General features: G+C 37.3%; 2 protein-coding genes across 2 annotated transcripts in view; one reads left to right on the top strand and one right to left on the bottom strand.

The window, feature by feature from the left end:
- Window positions 1–11,960, top strand: part of Kr-h2 (Krueppel homolog 2) — a 37,262-nt gene extending 25,302 nt beyond the window's left edge. The window contains exons 3-5 of the mRNA XM_065234851.1: window positions 2,367–2,616; window positions 10,953–11,086; window positions 11,163–11,960. Coding sequence (XP_065090923.1) covers window positions 2,367–2,616; window positions 10,953–11,086; window positions 11,163–11,388 — 610 coding nt within the window. The 3' untranslated portion in view covers window positions 11,389–11,960. The remainder of the gene's footprint in view (window positions 1–2,366; window positions 2,617–10,952; window positions 11,087–11,162) is intronic.
- FucTB (alpha-(1,3)-fucosyltransferase 10) overlaps window positions 1–15,615 on the bottom strand; it is a 435,464-nt gene that overhangs the window by 94,185 nt on the left and 325,664 nt on the right. The gene's annotated exons all lie outside the window — the stretch shown is intronic.

The raw sequence follows: 15,615 nt of genomic DNA, 5'->3' as shown, positions 1-15,615 counted from the left end.
ACAATACACAAGACAAGTTGGGGTTAATACACAAGACAAAATGACAAAATAAGTGACGACAGAAGACAAGACTGGGACAAAAAAAAAAAAAAAAAAAAAAAAAAAAAAAAAAAAAAAAAAAAAAAAAAAAAAAAAAAAGGTAACAAAAAAACAAGACAAAATACAAGAATGTGCAATTATATTATAAAAACTATTTGGATCAACACAAAAACAACAGTGACCACATGGGCACCATAGCCTAGGAACGTCTGTGTGTTGATTTAAAATAGAGGCTCATAGAAGCAAAATTTACCAATAAAAGGGGTCCAGTGTAGAGTTTAAGCAAGTTGCTGCCACTGGATCACTACAAAAAAAAAAAAAAAAAAAGAAAAGATAAGCTTGGTTTTGAGTCCGCAGCTGCAAATTCTTTGCCAGATCATTAGTTTTCGGGCGAATTTATCGGCGAAAACAAACTTGAATTTGCTGTCACCCGTGCTGTGGGCAGATAATTTTTTTGTCCGGGAACCTGCCGGAAATCCATCTTGACATCTCTTTCGAGATATTTCGAACTGACCACGTCGGATTGCATAATCAATTTTATTTTCTCGTCTTCCATCTAGTACAACTTTTTTAATACTGCACGTATCGAGACGAAACTTTCACCACTGAAACACGTGTACTCTGAATATAAATCTCTGTCAAAACATTCCAAATCCGACCACTACAGGCGCTGCTATCGAATAAAAATAAAGTTTTCGGATTCTAAGTGGACCAGACTTTACCTGGCTCTTACTATATATGTCTACATATATCTAATGTACAATATATCGAATGGCTATATGGAAAGAAAAGTCTTATGCAAAATGACTTTCATTGAACCTCCCTGCGAGAATAAATTCGCGTGCGAATGCGGCAAACAAAATTCACGCCTAAGATTCTCATGCATATTCACGCACTCAGTCACAACGCCGCAAAATCATTCCAGCTTTAAACTTATAAAAACCACTCAAACGTTAAGTGATAGCATGCTTATTCATGCTGTATTAGTTTTCGAACCCCTGATGCGCAAACAATAGTAATAACAATGAATAATGCCAAAATATAAAGAAATTAATTTTCGAACTCATCGGTGATTTTTGCGACTTCGAATTTTACAAGGCAAAACTCACTCATAAACTCACCCATGTGATTTGTGTTTTTTCCAAACACTGACCAGATGAGCTTCCCACTCACAAATGAGTAGCAGTTACTCGTTTTATGGTTAATAGTAACCCATAAATGGGTAAAAAAGTTATCCCAATTGTCTTCAAATTGAGTGGAATAGTAGTCATTAATGGGAACTGTCATGCTACCGTGTAGGGGGGATGGGGGCAAGAAGACCATACGGAGCGAGATGGGCCACCGTTCGTTTGGGCATAATACCTATTAACTTAATCTATTTTTTTTTACAAACTTGTTGAAAATGCATCTGCATCTCCATGAAAACCGTATCAAAATTTAATTACATGTCTATGATAATAATGGAAATGTAACATTAGTTCAAAATCTCTAGAATATTATAAGAATGCAGCCAAGAAAACAAGCATTGCATTCACTATATTACATTTTACTGATCCGCTGGTTTTATAGCGAGCAATACACGTAAATGTTGCTAAAAGAACTTATGTTTCTATTTCACATGATTCCTGAATGTTATTTTCTAGTGAAAACCTGTCAAAACGTTAACTTTTACTAGGGTGCTCATATTGCCCCGTATGGTTGTTGATCGGAGCAAAAACTGAAATTTTTCAGATAGGTATAATAATTTATTGAGTCTATCATATTTTGAACATTGTATATTATCAAACATATTCCAAAGTATGAACATAATCACAGCTATCATACATTTATAAATGTTTTTCATGTGTTATGTAGTGTTTTTCTTAGGAGGACCATATTGCCCCTATCTACCCTAAAGTATGTATAGGGTAAATGCCGGTTTCGACAATACCTTAACCTATAATCGTCAATTGAAGACCGTGAGCACTCATTTTTTGCTTGAGGATAAATACCAAACATGTTTCAGAGCATCGATTGACCCAAATTGAACGCTCAATCAAGGGCTTTGTTAACCCCTGACGATAATAGGTAAAGGTATTGCCGAAGCCGGCGTTTCCCCATATACTTTATACAACTCGATATTGAAGGGACCATTGTGTTATAGAACAACAACTCCATAGGAAATCCTGTTTACATTGTTTCTCGAACTCGATATCGAGTTACTTGACATCGATTTGTCGAGAGTTGACTTATTCTGCGAAAATAAGTGGTTCCAATTATTACCAATACTGACAGTTAATTTATAATCATACATTATCAATTAAACTATTCCCATTCTTCCATTTCAGAAACCCCACAAATGCTTACTACAAAGTATTAATGGCCAATGCCGCCACAAGTGCACTTCGCCTACATCAGCGCATGCCAACGTTCCAGTTCTCTCGGGATTACCTACAGAAGCTCCTGCTGGAAGATTCCTGCCACTATCTGCTGTATTCGCTGATTTTCCTGTACGCCTATCCGGTGCTACTGATCATTTTCCCAGTGGCACTGTTTGCGGTCCTGCATTCGGCTAGCTATTCGCTAACGCTGCTCGATGTGAGTATCTAAATGTTTATTAGTCTTCTAATGTACGATCTTCATATTAAGTAGCGGCATAAATGACGATTGCACACCACGTAACAGGTTTGTTAAGTTGCTAGCAAGATGCATTATAACCTTCGAGCGCCAACCCCGTGCGACCCACAGTACCTCGTGCGAGTGTTTTGCTTTGCGTGATGGGGAAACTGACGATTTTAATACGAGCTTAGCACTATGTCTATCTTTATTTCAATACGCTGTGTAGCCTTTGAATGTGTTTAGTTTACAAAGCAATGTTATATTCTTGCAGGATTTTCTCAAACGATGTTCCGGGAAGATACAGTTGCGTTGTTTTCTATTCAATGAAAAACGAATGCAAATTTTGTCACTCTGCACTACGTAGGCATTACTAATTAAATGTTATTTTATGCAGTAATGTAGCAGTCAAACGACGCACTTCGCTTTTTATCTCAGGTTTTCTCGATCCTTATGAGGGATAGCATTGCGGCCTTTCACTAGGTGCGTTTGTTCAAATTTTCAAGTGTTATCGGTCGTCCCAATATTAAATAGAACGCCCCAACCGATGGACTGACCTATGTGCATCTATTGTGCTGTAATATTCAACATGTTTTCTTTTGTTGTAACTCAGCCATTTGATTAGGTGCATGTAAACACCTTAAAAGCTGAATGAATTTAAAGTAAATCTATATTTTTTTCGTGATGAAGTTTTGTGAATCTTCCTGGGAAGCGATATTCTGTGTTGTTCTCATAATACATGCTTACGTTTCCATAAAATTACTTTTCTTCCTTTGTTTGCCTTTTATCTGTACAGTTCATGATTCCAAACTTATGTTAGTTAAGCTTATCATCATAATCATCACCATTTTGATTCTTGAACACAAGTGACTGCTGTTTCTGAGCTTCATTTTCACTCTCTTTTTCTCCACTGTTCTCTTCGGTTTCTATGATCTCGGTCATCAATCTTCCTCGAGCATTCCTATCACTTCCTCTGTTTCTCTGGTATTGTTGTTGGTGTTGTTAATGTCGTTATCCAACGATGTACAGTGCTGTTCGACATAACAGCAGCGCATACTGATTTTCATGCAAAATGGTCAACTTTGACATGATGCAACTTTGTTGTCTTATGATTAATTGATCTGAAACCTTAGTCACAGAACTACAAATATGTTCAATTTTACGATTACAAAATACCAAATTTTTGGAAGCACTTGCCGAAAAGTGAGATACTAGGTAAAATTGTTCGCAGTTTTAATGATTTTTCAGCTCATTCCTCAAAATTAAAATAATCTCCACCCAATTATCAAATGTACATAACATTTTTTTCCTTGATTTGTTTTCCGTGCTGAGCACCAATGCTGCCGACGTCAGGGAGGCAGCTCCCACACCTGGACCCTACCTATCGACCCATCAACTCATGAACCGGGGACCAACGGCTTTACGTCCCTTCCGAAGGAAGGCGTGATCAGAGAAGTTATGCCTCAGAACATCAGGTCTGCTAGGGTGAGAGGTAATCACGCTTACCACTACACCACCGGCGCCGCTATACATAACAGTTAAAAATGTTTAAAATATTTGCAGTACATACATTTTCATATCAAAAACTGCTATTATTTCGAACAATTTCCGGCAGGTGCTTCAAAAAATTTGGTATTTTGTAAACGTAAATTTCAACATATTTGTAGTTCTGTGCAAGCTTGCAAATGCTCATTACAGCTAAAATGCTATTTTTCGGATTTATGAAGCTATGAAATATTTTAATGATAATTCTTATTTGCAAGATGCAAGAACAGAAGGTAAAGTGTGTGTATGGCACATAAAACATGTCAATTTAGCTTTCAGAAGGTCACAATAGCGATTAGCTGTAACGATGAGCAACGCGATGAGCGAGCAATCAGCGATCATAAAATCGCTAGTTGTGACCTTCTGAAAGCAAAATTGACAAATTTTATATGTCATATACAATCTTTACCACCTCTTCTTGTATCTTACAAATAAAAATTATCATTATAGTAGGGTTTTTGATCTAATTTCCGTCCTACTAAGCACAACCCGCGCTTTACCTCTCTTTTCTGAACGAGTATAAACAAAAAATGGAATATTTCTATCAAAAATGACTTGCAAATTTATTCACCTTTCCATACGTACCGTTGGATTTGATAAAGAGTCACACATTGTTGAGATATTGTCTAAAATCTAACACTGCTTCTTGATTCTAAATTCGTTCTACGAGTTTCAATTCCGTCCTAACGCATTGAAACGCCATTAGATTTTCTTCGTCCTACGGATAAACGTAGAAAAAGGGGATTCGCTAGGAGCGCTTCTTTTGTTTTGAGAACAATGAGCGTAAATATTCATACAATGCGCTCTAACAGGATTTATGTTGTAGCTAATGAACTAACGCATCGGAACAAACCTATTATTGATTTGGGCACGGTGAAATCATTGATATTATTGATCTTTTCTGATCGATAGAACGGAAATGGGCGATTACGACGAAGTAGCGCTCTACCCTATCCCATTGTTTCATAAAAACGAAAAATAGCATTTTAGCTGTAATGAGCAATTGCAAGCCTGGTTCTGTGGCGAACGTTTTAGCATATTGTTTATTGTTGTTTACATCAACAGGCTGGATGAAGCCCCGTTGATGTTAAACTTATCAACTATAGACTTATCTGACGTTTATGAAATGCACAAGCATTAGTGCAGAACTTTAGGTAAATTATAAATATTAGTGCAAGGAATCCTTTGAATTTACCCAAAGTCTGCAATAACACTTGTGCAATTCACAAACGTCAGAGAAGTCTAAAATCTTTCAAAAGATGTATGCGTAACTTATAAACCTTAGAAAACTCTCAATTAACAACTGTAGAAGTGCTCAAACAACACTATGTTGAGGACCGGCGTAAAGTCCTGTAATAAAGCCATAAAAGAAGAAGACAAAAAGAAAAATAACTTTTACGCATATTTTCTTGCATAATAATGAAACAAACCGTGTATTTCCTTTCATATTTCTTGAAACTGAGAATAGGGTAAAGGTACTAATTTTCGACCTTCTAATACAAATAAAAAAAAATCAAAACTTTGTAGTTAAACAATAATGCGAGATTTTCGTATTTCCTGTTTTAATTACATAGAAGAAGTTTGTTTTTAACTCATTTGTAGGCAAAAAGTTCAAAGAACAGCACGCTTACCCTATAAAAGCAGCATATTTACAATGCAGTTCATATTCTGGGGTTCAGCCCAATAATCCAAATTTGAGTAAAGCGCATATAGTAGTTTCCATTTAACACCAGCAAAAAAATTACATACTCTTAAGCATATTCTACCCAAAATTAAGTTTAATTCACGTAAATTTGAGAATATGCAATTTACTCAAAAGTAACTTATTGGGCTGAACTATATCGTTTCGTCGAACCTCTCGTTCCTTTTTTGACAATAATAACGAGTGCAAGTGAGAGGCTGAAGTCAATATTGAGCAAAAATAACTCAAATTTTGGGTAGTATTTTTTCTCCGTGTGTGTTGGAAAAGTTCGCGATATTTCTAGACTAACATTTGAAAGGGGCGGAAGAGCCAAAATGTAAACAAACCATATTTTCAGAGTTGGTTGGAAATGCTAACATGAAGCTTTAGTGTGATGATTTATTAGCTAGAGAATGATCTTTAGAAGAGGGTAGGTGGATAGTTCCGTTAGAGTGCGGCAGTATGAAAATTGAATAGAAGTTGAAAATGAGCGAAGGGCCATTAAAGCGACAGTTTACAAGATAGACGCACATTTTTGCCTAGCCCGTACGATGTACGCGGGGACTTGAAGTAGGCCTGTGGACTTGGAGACATACTTCAAGTCCCCGCGTACATCGTACGGGCTAGGCAAAAATGTGCGTCTATCTTGTAAACTGTCGCTTTAATGGCCCTTCGCTCATTTTCAACTTCTATTCAATTTTCATACTGCCGTACTCTAACGGAACTATCCACCTACCCTCTTCTAAAGATCATTCTCTAGCTAATAAATCATCACACTAAAGCTTCATGTTAGCATTTCCAACCAACTCTGAAAATCGTTAACTTCGCGTATGAAGTAACATAAAAAACACTTTGAATGAAACCATATTTTGCCACATATAGAGAGAATAGTTCACAAACTACTCGATAAACACGAAAAAGTAGAAGAATATATCACTTCAAATCATCAAAAATGTTTCTTCTTACATGGCGTATTTCAAACTTTCAACTCTATGATGAATCTGGTTGTTACGCCTTGCACCAGAACTACGAATTATATCGTTTTAATATGCCAAATGTTTTGATTCTGTAGTATCTAGTCACGCCCGATTCATTTGAAATGCATCCGATTGATAGTTCACGTGTAAACAACGAACAAAAAGAAGACCAAACCATCTCCGGGCGTAATTCCACTCTCACAAAATTTGCGAACGAAGAACCAAGGCGGAACAACAAACAAAAAATCCCGAGGGGGTACTTCCACGGCGTATCACCAGTGTTGGCAGTTCAAAGGGTGGAAGATCTGGGGGGTAACAACATGTATGAAATTATCAGGGCGTATGATGTTTTCTTCTCATTTTCACGACAAAGAAAACTTTTTTTGAGTTTTTAGTGATGCATGATGATAGATTACACTATTAACTATATGTCAAGCTTATAAAATCAACCAGAAAATGGAAAGTCGTGAAATAGGATTAATTTTTAGGTCAACAAAATTCAGAAGCGATTTTCTCGATATGGTCATTTTGGAATTACGCCCTTTTCAAATGTTAGTCTAGATTTCACGAAGTTCACCAAGGGAAAAGTTCGCGAGTCATAGTGAGTTTTCGCGAACTTTTCCATCACTGCGTGTAGGTACTATTAATATAGATTTTCCCTGCAGTGATAGGAGCGATTATCTATAGGAGCGATTATCCTATTAGAAGCTAGATAATAGAATCTTTCGTCAATCTGTGTGCTAAGAATAGCTGGGAATGTCTTAACATGACCGTAAGAATGCAAAGAGAAAGTCGACGAAAAGAATATGTCACGATATTTATTTTGTAAGGAGAAAACTGATAGTTGATAAGATTCTTCCTTTTAGGTTTAAAGCTAAATCACAGATAACCAGACATAACTCTGGCAATCTGTTCATCTAACACGCATTTAACGGTCAATTTAAATGTTTTCAGTTGGTAGTACCACCACCTGCGGCGTGCATAGTCAATAACCCTTGCGTTTGATGTTTACACACTACTGTTCAGCGTACTACCCATCACAGTATACTCAACAGATGGCGGTAGAGTTTTAGCGACGATGTTTTATATTGAAAAATATTCATTGAGTTATGTCTGTTTGTCTGTGGTTAAACGTTCATTATTTCGAATGGCTAGTAAACCGAATGACCTTGGCTTATTAGCCGAATGACCTCAGATAATAAGCCGAATGACCTCAGCTAATAAGCCAAATGAAACTCGATATCTGCATGTGTCGAAGACTCATTCAAACTAGAGTTTTGAAGAGTTTATGGATTGAAGAATTGGTATCTGTATCAATTTTCGGTGTTATGATAGTACATTTGGGGTGATGGGATATACAAGGTGGCAAGTGAACCAGGAAAATGTCGGGAATTTAATTTCACCAGGATTTTTTAAGCAAAACCAGGAAAAATAATAATTTACAGCTGCATGTCGGTTTGAAATGATGACGTTACTATTTTTGTGTGATGCGTGCAAAATAAAGTACCTGTATATTCAATACACTTTGATAATCGAGCAGAAAAGCATCAAAGCTTTCGTCGCTGCTGTCATGACAACTTTGCTTTATGTTCTCAGTACAAACACGATGAAAGCTTATATACACGGTCCCTAACCCCACACTTTACACTAGAGTAAAACTGATGGCAACAGATAACTACGAATGGGAGCCGAAACAAACCACCCAAAATTGTCAAATTTGACATCTACGTGCACTGATCTATCAAAAATCTTGCTTTTGGTGCCGGATACTAAAGAGACTGAATTGGGTAAAGAGGCGACAGGTCTGCTGCTCGATTGGAATAACTTTTCCTATGACTTTGACAGATAACCGATTGTTCCAATTTTGACAAGTCGTCTCTTTATAAATTCAGCCTCCTGTAAACGTGATTGATAAGAGGAAGTGTGAGCTTTCATTAGATTTCGTTGTTGAATGAAAACTGTTACCCTTTTTTAGCACTGCGTAAAATGTGTAACGGCAAATTGGCAATGTTTGAAAAATCACTGATCCGCAGCTCATCGACAGATTTCAAGTCTATTGAACCCGAATAAGTATTTAAAGTATGTAGTTACAGATGGTGCCAATAAATTTGAAATCCGTCAACAAATGTCTGGGATATGAGTTTTCAAACATTGCCAGTTTGCCGTTACACATGTTACCGAAGGCCTCGTGTTCGGAGTGTTAATGACATATAAATACAAATATCGCTAAGGTCCAATGTACCTGTTCAGTTAAACCAGAATTAAGGCATGAGCGGAGGTCAACAAATTGACCTTTTGCCGCTTGATTACAGTATACGTTAGCTAAGTGAAAACCTTGAACTGAAACAAATACTCTGTTAATGGATATTTATCTGCCAAAATTTAATTTCAATTTGTTGACATGAACCGATGCACTGATGTATTTTGAATATTTTTCATTATCAAGTTTGACACATGATATGCATTTTAGTTACGAAATCTGCAAAACTGCTTTGTTAAAAAAGAATTTTTATAGAAGAAATCAGAAAAACCGGGAAAAAACCAGGAATTTTAAATCAGAAATTCACTTGCCACCCTGGATATACTTTTTAACGGGATTCAGGATTATGGCCCATTCCATTCTGGGTAATGGCGTGCGGTGTAATATAGCACAATCTTGGTATTTTATACCATCGACAGACATGATTATAGTAACGTTGTGCTCCTTTAATCTATTGTGTTACCTGACTTACAACGTATAAACGAGTACCCCGAATACAACGTATAGTTCGCCTAATTTTACATTACAAATGCTATGCAAAATTAGACGAGTCATATGTTGTATTCGGGGTACTCGTATACAACGTATATTCGTTATAAGTCAGATAACACAGTAGTACCAACCGGTGGAAACTAACGAATTTGAATTGGCTCACTACTTGACTAGCCTATTGGTCCCAAGTACATCTATAAGCGTACCCCATTCTAGTCAAAATTTTAGCGCTACACCATGTTTGTTTTGATTCGCTATGAAAGTTTGACAGATAAAATGAGGGTTTCGTGGATTTTCCTATGTTTCGAGGGGTGCATCAATTAGCTTCGGACCTTCTGGTCTTAGAGTTACCTCTATGATAGTATGTCGATTGTGGTAAAATAAAGCGGCTGAATTTATAAATAGACGACATGTCAAAATTGGACCAATCGATCATCTGTCAAAATCATAGGAAAAGTTATTCCAATCGAGCAGAAGACCTGTCAAATGGATAAGATGTCGCCTCTTTACCAAATTCAGTCTCTTTAGTAAAACGGTACTACAATCATGTCTGTCAAAAGTATTATCAATTTTCGGGGTAATGGTACATTCGGGGAAATGGGGTATAGGTTTTAATGGGATTCGGGTTATGGGACATTCGGGGTATTGGCATTGGGGGAAACGACATTCGGGGTAATGTAGCACAGTCCTCCATATTAGATATGAAATACTTGAATTTGATACAGTCATAAATTTTGTTTCCGTTTAGATTAAGGAAATCGAAAATTCATTATTTTTAGTTTGATAACTGACAAAATTTTCGATACTTCCTATTTAACTATGTTTCTAAGCTTGCGTTATTAAACCTTATAATGCATTCAAAGAAGAGAATAGTCCCTTTTTTATTATGTGTTCACAGTAATGAATATTCCATTCTTTATAAACTATCCCAAGAAGGACCTGGACGTGGTAAACCTTTTTGTTTCCTACAATCTCTTGATCTATTGAGCATTAATCTTCTTGCGTTATGAGAAAATTAAAGAAGGAAAATTTATTGTCTAACTTGTTACCTTCTTTAAAAGTTCTTTCCATTTGTGTGTACAACTGATGATAAAAGGTAAAGAAGTGCCAAAGTCGTTATTTCCACTACTCGAAACAAACATTTTGTATTTCAAGGCGACTGGTTATAGGAAAATGTGTTTATGTTTAATCGACCAAAGTTAATGGCGCACCCCTTCCGATAAATTAATTTGTGACCTCTTTTCCATTATTGATATATATATATATATATATAAGAACCTCCACCAACAATATTTTCCACGGCCTAATATCCTCATCATATTAAAAATAATCTAATTTTCATTTCAAATGAATTCAATTTCAGACCCTCGGACAAAATTCATGGTGGGGCGCACGCCTGTTGATATCGCTGGTGGAATTTCAAACCAGAAACATCCTTCGATTGGCGGCATTCGCTGAAATCTTCATTATGCCGCTGGCAGTTGTATTAGTATTTCTGTAAGTATTTCTTTCGTCATACCGCGCGGGAAATCAATCAATCAATTCACTTTCATTTCGTTTCGTGTCGTTGCAGGGGAAAAGCCGGCATTATGACTCCACTGGTATACTACCAGTTCTTGGTGCTGCGCTACTCGTCCCGCCGCAATCCCTACACGAGGAACGTATTTTACGAGTTGCGTCTGGTTACGGAGAATTTCGCTAATGGTGCACGCACACCACCGATCGTGCGCAAGGTGCTTCAGAGCAGCGTCAGCTTTATCAGTCGGTTAGCGCCACCCATGCAACAGCAGCAGCAGTAATGCTCGGGCAACGTGCTAAACGGAGTCGATAGTTAATTACAACAAATAATAACAACAATCATTTCGAAAAAACCATTCGCACATCCATCAACCACACCTTTCTTGATGCGGATTTGTAGGCATTTTCACCTAAACAATTAAGTGGTAGCATGGTTTGGACGAAGATAGCAAAGTCATCTTCACTTACATCGACGGCGACGACGACGGGTGTGTGCTTTATTTTCATACTAAAACAATTGTGTAGGATATGGGAATCATTGTAAGTAAGTTAAACGTTTTCTTTTGTTACTGCAATAGCATCTATCATCACGAAAGGACAAATTCATGCGGTTTGATCGTTCAAGTTTATTCCTTTTAATCAAAGAAAAGACGATCATACTAACTATCTAATTGAGGATTTTTCTAGATCCGAGAATCACAAAACAGAGTTAAGTAATTAATCGCGTTTCATGTTTTATTGAAGGGCTGCGAAACAATATGTTTTATTACCGTAGGAGGATGTTGAAGCATAGAAATTGAAAATGCATGGTTTATTGGGTAATATATGTTAACAGAGTGACACATTTCCTATATATCTCCTGTCGTTTAATGTTTTAAACGTGAAAGAAATGGCCCTGAGGCGGAAACGATTGCTGTCGGACAAGGTGGCGAAATGAATTATTAACATCATCGTAGTAAATGGGTCAGTGCAGTTAGCTAATGACTAGCGTCGGCTAGGGGTTACGAATCGATATTTAAGTTGGTTTATTGATTTTCATGGTTCTGGATGGAAGTATTTTATGCAAAATAGTCGAAGGGTTGAAAGCTCCTATATTTTTAAATGTTTAAAGCTTCTAATTTGACATACACAGACAACCAGAAGTCATATAATAATGCACATGAAGAATCGTAGTGCCTCGCATATTAAAATGAAATTCATCCCATTATGTTTACATTTCATAAAATACAATATTCTGCAGATTAAATCGTAAGGCTTGTCAAATTGTATTTGTTTTTTATTTTCATTTTATGATGTACAAGAGGGTCAGGGGCCATGTCACCGATGTGAATATTCACACCATCCATAATACACCAGGGAAGGGGAGAGGAGTAAGCAACACAGCATCTTTACCTATGGGGGTTAAACAAATTCTGCGAGGTACACTTATGGTGAACCAGCTGCTCAGGGATTGTAGAAAGGAAAAGGGTTGGGTAGGTTTAAAATGTAGAATTAGATGCCGTCGCGATTGAATGCGCATGTTTAAATAACGTTGATCCAGGTACCTTTCGTATAAATTTGCATATCATCTAGTTATGATTATTGTCAATAATACTTACATTTCGATAAAGATGATGCTACCTATCTTACCTTTTATGTGATACTCATCATCACAGAATGGAACCGAGAAGGGGCTCGTTGTCATCTGCTCGTTATGCGGTTAGCAATATCAAACAGTGTTACATGCAAACGAAAAAGAGATACAACCAGGATTAGTTTTTAAAGTAAGATTTTCATCTGAATACCCAACTAACCAGATATCAGTGACATTCCCTCCCCTTGGCTAGTTTTTGCACCTTGTTACTGGTGGGCGGGCTTAATTTCATGCTTTTTAGTGGAGTGTTGGAGACGGTAGGTTTATGGCCGGCGTTGCTGGCCCATGCCGCGGTAGAATGTCACCATGGGCAATGGGGATTACTAAGCTTTCCCTCTCTGATAAACCACTGCATGAGAGAACCAAAGATCTAGTCTAGCAGTGATAGTATTACACTTGTTACTCCTTTAATTGAGAGCCGCGTCGTAGTACGCTTACGTATAGGCACTGACGTTGGGTGCGATACTCTTATTTTTTTTTACGCAGATAGATTTATTTGGGTTTGCAAGGGAATTATACTATTGAAATATTTCAGAAAGTGCCCAACAGTGCTCCTTCTATTTGCTTTCATTGTTGTTTTAATTTCACTCAGGGAACAATGTTAAACACCATTTTTGTACATGGTATTGTAACTAATTTTATATGTGCTTCATTTTGATTTGGGATAAGTGTTTGAACTATGACTCGGGATTTCCACTGTGGTGTGCTTCTATTGTGACATACCCATATGTATTTTTGTGGTGCTTCATAGTGGAAACGTGAGAGCGTAATTGGAACATTTACCCTATACAATATACAATTTAAAATTAGCCAGGAAACTAACTTCAAAGTGAAGCATTTTAGTCACTTGAAGGTGTCACCTGAGACGAACAAAGGTATAATTAATATATGTCAAAGCCAGAAGTACTTGAAACACGTTTAGTTAAATTTATTTTAGTTACTTAATTTAGTTTAAAAGTATGGGTTATGTTCGTAGATGTTAGCTGAGATCTCGGCAAAATTCCCGTTTGTTAGCTGAATCTCGGCAAGTTTTTCACTGAGATTCAGCAAAATAAAATGCCGAGCTGCTCGGTGGTGCCCATCTCGGCGAAAAAATCTAAGTGTGCATGATATACGCTGTAATGTGAACGGGGTATAAAGCTGGGTTTAGACTAGGCAAGTCAAATGATCAACTCAGTTGAATTCAATTGGCTTGAAAAGTTTTGCCAGGTTCAACTTTATTCAATTCAAGTGAGTTGATCAATTCAGTTAAATGGCATTGTTTAGACGTTCAATTCACATTCAATTCAGTTGAATTCAACTGATTTGTTTACCAATATTATGAAATTATTGATTTCGGTTCCATTTTTAAAGCAGATTACGAATATACTTTGACCTCAATACTCTCAATCAACAAATCACTGATTGTGACTCATAGAAAGCAAAATTTACAGGTTTTATGTTTCAAACGCATACTTTGTAACCACTTCTTGTAAGTTTCAAGTAAAACATGTCATCATACCATCTTTTAGTTTTATTATTCCGAAAAACATTATTTTAGCTGAAATGAGTATTTGCAACCTTGCTTTCAGATGGTATATAAAACCGGTATGTTTTTCGAAATTATACAACCCAATTCTAGTTAGGAAATTAAAGTTATTAAAAGCTACAAAAAATACTTGGTGAAATTAATTCATTTAACATTCCGCCAAATAAAACTTCGCGAAATGGAACTCTGTAAAATGGTTTTCCGAGAAATAAATCCCTACACAAATGGGTCATTCCGCGAAACGTCGTACAACCTAAATGTTCCTAGAATTAGGGCGGATTACGTTAATCAGCAGGATATTCAAGAAGTTGACCACTTTGCAGCGCTTTAATATAAGCCGATGGTCTTGAGCATGAGCATGAGCATGATTGATCGCCCACGGTTGCTACTCTGTTATTGCCAGACCAGCAGTAATTACACAGATAACCAATAGACGATGCTTGGGACTAGCAATCATCCTCAATGTGTAAAAACTGGTGATCTCAAACTAGGCAATACCAGCGCCGGCCGCGCCCGAACACAGGTCAAGAAAGGGAGGGATAGGAATGTGTTGACGTGACACTCGCTTTGATGGAAGCCGAGAACACCTCTGCACTTCCACGAGGAATCACTGGGATATTGGGTAATAGGGTTAGGTTTGCAGCAGGGTTCGTCGTCGAATCTTGAATGTGGATGGGCTTGAGATTAGACTCATGATGTTCTGCTCAGTAAGCAAAACCGGTTGTGCTAAGGCCACCGAGCCCCTCATATAACATTATAGCGTTACTCAAGTTTTTATGACTATTCAGACCCGGCACCGACGACAACGAAAAGTTTTACGAAATACACGATAAACAAGTGATCTAACCAACTAAAGGGTAGAACAATCACTCAAAGTATATCTTTCAAGTATTTAGGTGTCTGGTTCGATTCCAAAAGCACGTGGGGAAAACATATTGCGTATGTGAAACAAAAATGCCAACAAGGAATCAATTTTCTTCGTTCTAGAGTACGGTAGCTTCTGCTTTCAATCCGCGGCGAAAACACATATCTTGAAGCTGCAACGGGTTCAATACCGTTGCCTCCGAATCGCGCTTGGCTGTATGCACTCGACGCATACGATGAGCCTCGAAGTACTCGCGGGTGTTCTCCCAATGACAGATCGTTTCGCGGAACTGTCCTTCCGGTTTCTTATCCGTTGTTAAGTAATGAACCCATTGGTAATAGAAAACTTTGAAAAGCTGCTCGACAGAAATCCTCAAACAAGATTCATGAGTCTCTATTACGAGTACATGACACTGGAGATTGGCCCTTCTTCATTCAATTCCTCTCGTGATTGCCTCCAAGACTTTTATAGTTCCTCTGTAA

This window comes from Ochlerotatus camptorhynchus, unplaced genomic scaffold (genome assembly GCF_037179485.1).
Source record: "Ochlerotatus camptorhynchus isolate MF236.1 unplaced genomic scaffold, CSIRO-AGI_Acam_v1.1 ptg000038l, whole genome shotgun sequence".
NCBI classification, from domain to species: domain Eukaryota; kingdom Metazoa; phylum Arthropoda; class Insecta; order Diptera; family Culicidae; genus Ochlerotatus; species Ochlerotatus camptorhynchus.
Note: the sequence above shows the minus strand (reverse complement) of the source record. Positions and strands in the feature narration are given on the sequence as shown.